General features: G+C 39.4%; 2 protein-coding genes across 2 annotated transcripts in view; one reads left to right on the plus strand and one right to left on the minus strand.

Moving 5' to 3' along the window:
• Nucleotides 1-272: 272 nt before the first annotated feature.
• Nucleotides 273-3,212, plus strand: CENPL (centromere protein L; the record flags this gene model as incomplete). Its single annotated transcript, XM_010019435.1, has 3 exons — nt 273-524; nt 1,281-1,823; nt 3,141-3,212. Coding segments are annotated over 3 exons (867 nt in total), but the record flags the coding sequence as incomplete, so codon positions are not given.
• Nucleotides 3,213-6,751: 3,539 nt separating this feature from the next.
• The window catches only part of KLHL20 (kelch-like family member 20), a 22,839-nt gene continuing 21,011 nt past the window's right edge, over nt 6,752-8,579 (minus strand). Inside the window, exon 11 of the mRNA XM_010019434.1 lies at nt 6,752-7,303. Within this exon, the coding sequence (XP_010017736.1) occupies nt 7,219-7,303 (85 nt within the window). The 3' untranslated portion in view covers nt 6,752-7,218. The remainder of the gene's footprint in view (nt 7,304-8,579) is intronic.

Genomic DNA, 8,579 nt, shown 5'->3' on the forward strand with positions numbered 1-8,579 from the left:
CTTGTTCTCTCGGCCCTCGGACGGGCTCCCCTCTCCGCCGTTCCCCGCGTATGTGGGACTCGTCTCAGTGCTGCCTTCTCTCGCTCGGCACCGCTCCAGCGGCGCTGCCAGGCGGGAAACCTGCCCTTGTTCGGGCACAGAGACTGTGAGCGGCGGTGGGTCTGTGCGGGCTGGGGGGCCCCCTGCAAGCCTAGACTGAGGAAGCTGTTCCTCGTTGCTGCGGGGGTTAATATTGTAAGTTTCTTTTCTTTTTTTATTTTTTTTTTCTTTAGAGAAAAGCAGATTCACAGACAACAGCGTTTCTACTGCGCAAGCACTGGGTCTTATACAGCGTGACCCCTCTGTATAAGTTCTCTAGCGCTCATCTGAAAGTTTACGCTAAACTGTTGAGTGCGTTTATCGCTGCCGAGAAGCAGAAGGGGCTGGCGGTGGAAGTAGGGGTTGAGCTGGACATAAAAGTGGCTGTCACCAGCCTTCCAGACCTGAAAGGTAGTGACCAAGACGAGGCTGCAATTCTCGTGCAGGTAAGGAGTCTTCCTGGCAGTTTTGGTAATCGAGATTTGCATTTTACAAGTTGCTTTTGCTGTCATAAAATGCTCTCTTAAAAACAAACAAAAAAAAAAAAACCCAAAGAAACACACCCCCCCAAAAAAAACACACAACTAAACACTAGCTGTGTGTGGTAACTACTGTAGTGTTTGTTGAAATTTAATATAAGTGAGCCTGGTCCATTTTTAACTGGAACACAAGCAATGCAATTTTGAGTTTAAACTTTTTTATAAGATCAGACTACAAGGAGAAATGCTGATCTATTTTTTTTTTTTTTTTTTAAGTGAGCAATTAACTGCAAGAACTCTGGTTATTTTGCTTCCTGGATAAAGAGGACTTAATTCTACCTCCTGACCATAGCTCAAGCCTAATTAGTATTTCTGAAATGCTTTGCCTCAAGTGAAAGATACTGTTGAAATGCCAAGTTCACTATGGCAATGGTCAGTATGTATCATGGGTTGGCTCTTCTGAATTAAGCAGCATAAACTTGGATCTCAGGATCATCTGTAATGAAGTGCTTTTCCTGCTATTTTCAACAGAATTGCAGACATCTTTTAGGGGTGTAACAGACTGAATAACTGTATGAGCTTTGCAGAAAATAATGTTGTATGTGAGGTTTGTGAGGAAAAAAAAGTTGTACCAAATGCTTGAGATTATAAAACAAACAAAAATTGGCTAAAGAAAGTCTAACTTGCTCTGTAGCATTCAAATGCTTGTTTTGCCCATCCCAGCTTTCTTTGAGATCACAAGCTTCCCAAAAAAAGTCAGAAGAGAAACTGGTATGGTCGGGCTGGTTCTGCTCTGTGTGTGGAGATGATCTTTCCAAGAACATGCCAGAGGACTTCACTTGTTTACCGGTGTTCCTTGCTAATGGGGCAGAAAGTTACACATCCATTGTTGGAAGTTGGTTTCAGAAGACTTTTGACTGCTGCTTCCACCGTTTAGCTATCAGCCCTCTCAATCTCAGTTGGATGGCAGCTATGTGGACTGGATGCAAGGTGGATGAAACTGCATCTGCCATGGAACTTGTTTTCTCTGTCCCGCATCTGCCCCAGTCTCTGGATATTTTATATGCCATTCATCCAGAGGATGCAAAAGCTCTGTGGGACACAGTCCAAAAAACTCCAGGAGAGATAACTCAAGAAGAAGTGGATGTCTTTATGGATTGCCTTTACTCTCACTTCCACAGACACTTTAAGATTCACTTGTCATCTACAAAACTGGTGAAAGTTTCTACAGCAATTGCCTCAGCACATTGTGATGGGATTATAAAGGTGAGGTTTAAAGTAGCACATTGTCCTAACTAATGTGTGACAAATAAAAAACTGTACCTCTCTAGAAATGCCTGACTCTTAAAAATGAAGGTTTCATGTTTCTTATGCATAATTTCCTTTAAGAAATTGTTACGCCCTCAGGTTTTATTAGTCATAATTGTTTCTGGAGTTAGGTCTATCAATACCCTATTTTACTGCTGTATTGCCATAGAAGCTACTAACCCTAGTCTTGGGTCAGAAATAGGTGTATTAGCTGTGGTATGAACAGGAAAATTTCTTTGCCCATTGCCCAAAACTTAAGCTTAAAAAGATCCCAAACTTAATAAAAAAACCTTTCTAGTATTACAGTGATTAAGACAGGTTAAAGACAAATACAATTAACCGTCTATATTACAATAACTGGTGTGTGGGTGAATCAAAAGACAACATAATTTTAAGAGTCAAAATGTTTTGGTTAAAACCACTTATAACCCTTTTCATAAAAGTACGTTGGTCTTCCTATAGAGGTATCTATAACGTCTTTTAAAATCAGGGAGGATTAATCTTTCCTGAAGTTTCTTCAATCTGAGTTAAAGAACAGTTTGTGTAAATGCAGTTGCTTAAATTTAGTCTATGATGCACTGTCTTTATTGCTCTGGGTACAGAGGGAATATTAGAGGCTATAACTGGGACCCCCATCATGCACCTCTTTCCTGGAGCATGAGTTCATCAAATGAAAGATAATAAACTTCGCTGGGAAGCATCTCAACAATATTGGCCTTCAGCAGAACTGCAAAAGCTAAATATTAGTGGTACATTGCTTATTTTTATCTGCAGCAGTTTAAAACTGGCTGAAACATCTTTTGCAGTTAAGTAAACACAAATGGTATTCAACTGAATTGGTTTTCTGAAAAAGGGTTCTCTTCTGGAAGTCTGTGGTGTAAACACAGTTATGGCTCTTCCATAATGAGGATATATTTGGTATGGGAAAATAGGGGTGTTCAAGGAAACTGGCAATGTCCTTCTGATCTTCCTAATGAAGCAAGGTAGCTGAAGGAGCAGAAGTGCTAGGATTCTTAGCTTCCAAAAAAAATTGAGAAGGAGCAAGACATTTCACACGGGACAGGAGCAGAAGACAGAGGGCTCTGAAAGGAGCAGCATGTAGGCATGTGTATCTTCTCCATATCCAGGGTCAAAAGAGTAACAAAGGTACTGTACAAACAACAGAGAAGCTGACTAGTCACATGGAACATGTGGTAGTTGGTTTTCAGCCATTTAAGGGTGTGGAAATCTGGCAACTGCAATTTTTTTTACATGCCTTTTTTTCCTTTCTTTCAGTTTCTACAAAGCCAGTATGTAATTGAAGTGCTGATGCTACTGACAGAACTAGCAATCTCTCAGATACAGTGAGAGTCACTTCAGCAAATCATGCTGAAGAGGCTACTGCTGGAAGATGTATGCTGAGAAACCATGTGGAAACTCACTCCTGCAGCCTATCTTCTTTCCTTTCATGCTGACAGTCCAAAATTGGACTCTTAACTCCTGCACTCAACTCTAGCTGTAATTCAGCATCATGCACAGTAAAGACAAGCAGACATTTTTAGGGCTACAGTACAAACTACTAATAGCTTCTTAAGCACCTTTGTTTTTATCATAGTCATTCTGTTCATTTATGTGTAGATATCAGCCAGGGGCTAGGAGATAAACTTTGCAAATTCTTGGATGGAACTTGCTGACAGGTACTTCTGTTGCTTCAAACAGCAAGTCGGTTTTCACTTGAAGTAGATAGCCTAAGCTATACAGACCTTAATCTTAGCTCAGTTAGGACTACTTTTGGGCCAATCTAACTGTAGTCAAACACCCCAGAGAAAGGGTGCATGCTCTACAACCCAGGGCAGAAAAATCCAGGTTTCTAACTTCCCTTCTAGCTTGCTAAGGCCAGTTGGTAATGGTCATAAAGTATTCATCTGTGTCCTGTTGGGCTAAGTTGAACAGCATGAGACTGACAACTGTCTTTTGTGTCGAGCCTGTTGGTTCTCTTAGATGATACATCAGAAATTAAGGGCTGTGGATAAACTAGATATTTACTGTGCTTTGCCTGATGGTTGTTGTCTTGGACGTAATCTTGTAGGCCCCAGAGCTCTTGGGGTTGGAGCTATGGGTGCTAAAACTTTATACTAAATCTCTCCCTTCTACAGCCATTAGGAGTCCAGTTAGTGGACAGTGCCTGGCCATAGCTTAAACAATCAAAAAGTAGAGTAAATACATTTCAAGTGTTGTAATTTTGTATTACAGTACTAAATACTTGCCATCTTCTACCAAGAGATTGGTCTTGAGCTAAGTAAAGACCAGATATGCCTGCTTAAATACATACTTGTAGGGTGCTTACCTGATTCAACTACTCATTGTTGCCTATTAAATAATTCTGTGAACAGCAAAATTTAAAGTCTAGTTTCTTATTACAAGTGAATTGTATACCTTCACACTTGTGCAGCATCTCTGAAGTGTGATGAGTTTGTGCTGTGACACTCCCCCTAAACAGGGACACAAGTTTCCCTTCTTTGCCCAACCACATAATTTTAAGATTTCTCAGCTGTCACTAAAAACATACTTCATTCTTCTCCCCACACACTAAGATGAACCAGCCATGCAAACATGTAACTACCTAATGTGACATAATTGCATACCTAGTTCCTAACCTACTTTAGCTAATTCTGGAAATAGATGATTAAAAGAAATGTGCACTTGTTTTTAGTTTTTGTTTACTAGTTGAAGATGGATTATTTTTGCTTGTAAAGGTTACAGTCTGCCAAGTGCTAACTCTTACCCTGACAGAAGCAGCTAAGCAATTTCCTGAAGGTCTTGACAGTGCAACAGCTATTTAAAACTCTCACTTCTGGTGCTTTAGTTTCCTTTTACAAAACCTCTTAGACAAAGTTTGCTATCTTGATTCAGAGGAACACTGGGTAAAGCAGTAGGAGGTCTGACATAACTGGCACCTGTATTTGATTTGAAGACAGGACTGTTACAGCCATGGCTTAGTTTTAAATCTAATGCTCAACTCTTGCCAACAAATTTGCATAAATCTCTAAAAAACTAAATTCCATATAGCCTCTTTTAACTAGTTCTTTGTCTTAAGAACAGAGTCTAATAGCATGTGAAACTCCAGTGGAGTACATATATCAACTATGGCCATACTCAGCTTTCAAGACTGATGCTTTGCTATGTATGTGTGTATTTACTACAGCCTAGCTGTAAGGTAGTGCTGGAATGAAAAGCTACATTCTCCAAAGCTAGTTTGGAGAAAATTGGAGTATAGCCCTCATTGGTAACTGCAGCAAAGTGACAGAACTAGATTCAGACAGGTAGTACAGCTGCTTTCTTCAAGAAAAAGATGTTTCTGAATAATGTGCTTCTAATAAACAATTGAGAGTAGCAATAAACAGCAGTTTTAAGCCAGTTTTACTTGGACTGGTACCTGGAAAAAACAAAAAACACCAAAACCAAACCAGCATCTGTGTTCACACAAACTATACAAAAATATAGTCCACTTTCACCCAAAGGAACAAACCAAGAACAGCATAGAAGAAATTTATTAAGATAGCACTATTTATACAAGTTACTCATGCTAGAAAAAAGCATAAATGATACATGTAAACATTTGTTTACAGAATACTTGTTTTCCTTGTAAAGGTGCAAATGATCTTCATATGTAAACACAAGAATACCAACCATTAGGGGAAAAGGGACTTTTAAAAAAGTTTTAAATGGCCCATTTATTACTGTAGTGTAATTTTTACTATATTCAAGCACATTAAAATCCAAGTTACATGAATCAAACTGTGAAGATAAAGAACTTAAGATGTCAGCACTGCCTTTTTTATCTCAAGAATTTACAGTCCTATTACTCTTTTAAATCAGATTTAGTGAGGTCCAAATTTTTATCAGGTGCAAAAGGTCATTCTTTCATACTGTGCAGGAATTACAGTACAAATATACCAGAACCTTTGAATCTAGAGTTCCTCCTTCCTCTTCCCCTGGATGCCTTCACAGTCACTGAAATACAAGTTACTCATAGTGCCAGCAAACAGTCCATCCCCTCCAGACTCTTTAATGAGTCTCATACCTTTTCCTGCTCTAAACACACACAGGCAAAGTGCATAAAAATAAAAAAACAAAACAAAAAAATCACTAATAGGGTACCATCTCATCGTGGTCAGTGTTTTACAACAGGAATTCTAAAGACACAGACAAGAGGCAGGAGGGCAGGGAAGATGCTGATCTGAACTTTTTTCAGCATGTGTGTCTGGCATTCTAGGAAGAACCCAAGAGGTGAGCATTGATCTAGGCTAGTCAGAATTAACAGATGACACCTGCATCCCAGCTTCAGACAAGAATTGATATCTAGCAGGCAATGTGAGAAAAAGATTTTTATAAGTAAGCAACAACTAGTTGTTTCTAGGTTTACACAGGGGAGAGGAGAGACAAAAGCTGAACTTTTGTACCATACACTGTACAGTAAAAAGGCATTAATTTGAAATCCTTTTCACTCTCACCCTTTTTGGGCACTCCACTGATTCAGTCGATAGATGAGAGTTCCAGTTCTACTTCTTGCCTCCAGCAAGACTGAAAAGATACTCAGGGCACCCATCCTCACAGCTCTCCTGTACTCTTAAGAGACCCTAAAACATACCACAAGGGTTGGAACCACAATAGCTGGCTGGACATAGCCCTGCCCTAACTGCCATCTTATCAAAACTCAAATTGCACACATACATATACATATATATAAAATACATACATATATGCACACACATGTATATAAAAAGCTGGAATTATGGCTGTGAGCAGTACAAAGAAAATACATGATACAAACTAAATGAAAAAATAAATATACTCTGTGCACAGAAAAGCTTCTGTGCAAAGGTGGCACCTTGCAGGTCAAGTACTTTTTTGAAGCTCTCTGTAAATAAGGCAAAAGCAAAGTTTTCTGTATCGCCTTCCTCTTTTCACGCACCACACAGCTGCCACATCCACTGCTCACACAGCAGGAGGGAAGGCAGGAAACCTCCTTGCCAGACTCCCAGTGTAGCATATAGTTTCTACATCAGCAGTGTTTACGCTACAGTAACTTTTACAGTTTGGTTTATTCAAAAATGTAGACTATTTAGAAAAAATACGGACATATGCAACACTTCTACTTTTGTCCAGTGGTTCCCTGGAGTCTGACAACGTGGTCTCCCATCGGGCACACTCTCACAGAAGTCATTTTTACGATTCCATAGAAAGAGTCACTGGCAAAGAGTTATATTGGATCTAGACTGTGCATACTAGAGGTGCAAAGAGGTCCAGTGTCAACAAGTCTCTTCAGTTTTTCTAGGAATGAGAACCAAGGGGTCTCCCTCCCTCTTGATGCTTACCATATATGGGATTCACAGTGTGTCATTTTGATAACACCTACTCCTCCTCCCAGCCGCCGATAGTTCATCCCACCATACAACCTGCAAAGACAAGGTTTCAGGGGTCACTAGTTCATCTCCTTCATGGAGCTACCATGAGAAAGAGTGAACCATGCATTGTGAGCAAAATTACACCATTGTTAACCTCTGGCTAAAGTGGACCATGACAAGTAAGAAGTTGGGTAGTAGTCACCTTTCATACTTCTAAGGTAAACAGCTGTATTTGCTCATGCCTTTCTCAAAGCAGAAACTGCTTCTCATTTTGACACTACAGTTTTCTCAAATAATCACTTGTTTTCCCCATCTGGTAATGTACAAGATAGAAGAGAACTCTGTAGACTATAGCTGACCTTGGGTTACATTTTGGTAACACAGAAGCAAGAATAGGTTTGCTACTCACAATTCAACTAATTTCTTTTATATTCCTAATACCCTAAATTCAGCTGATCCAACCAAGATACAACACATCTGAAGCACCATCTGTTTCTCTGAAATATGTTACTGAAATGGTGCCTGCATTTCATATGGAAATCTAATCTCTACTCACTTCAGCTGCATATTCCCCTCTGTGCCACTGAAGTCTGCTGGCAGAAGTGGGAGAAGCAAGTTTTTAAACAACTACCAATGCAATTTGTTAAACTAAGACTGCATCAGAAGCATTTTTCAGTTGGGTGACACAAAAAATAACCTTCATAGAGCAAGAAGTTCAGCAAACCAAAGAAAGAAAAGATGGCAGATGATATCAGCTATACTGAATTTAGTGGGAGAAAACCAAAAGCAAATACACTGAACAACCTCCTAACCTTCTGTGAATGCAACCCCAGGCAGTAACTTCTAACTCTAGACATATTATTATTCTGCCACTGGGAGTAGCTGAAGCCATTCAGCTAAGGAATATGAAGTATGTATTAAAAAAACTACTCAACTGGTTTTCTCAGCAGTTCAAAAAGCACTGTCCATAGCTCAACAAACAAGGCAAAATTCCTCCACTGCTTCTTATGACAGCTTATCTCAGCAAAAAAAAGTTAATCTGCTAGTATTACTAGGCTGGAAGGAATAAAGACATTAGCTTCTATTCCCCACTCCTGCCAGATTACTAAAGCAGCAAAAATACTCATGGGAGCTTGCAATTTTGTACTAATTAGATTTGGGAATAAATATACAAGCAATTGCTTTCAAGTGTAGTTATTACTAAAAAGGCTATCTTTCCTATTTCTTTTCTGCTCAATACATATTTTTGATCAGCAATTTCATATTATTTCTCTCAGCTTGTAAATTTGATGACATTCTTCTAACTGCTGTCTTGCAGATTTATAGG

Source organism: Nestor notabilis, unplaced genomic scaffold (genome assembly GCF_000696875.1).
Source record: "Nestor notabilis isolate BGI_N333 unplaced genomic scaffold, ASM69687v1 scaffold3378, whole genome shotgun sequence".
Lineage (NCBI taxonomy): Eukaryota > Metazoa > Chordata > Aves > Psittaciformes > Psittacidae > Nestor > Nestor notabilis.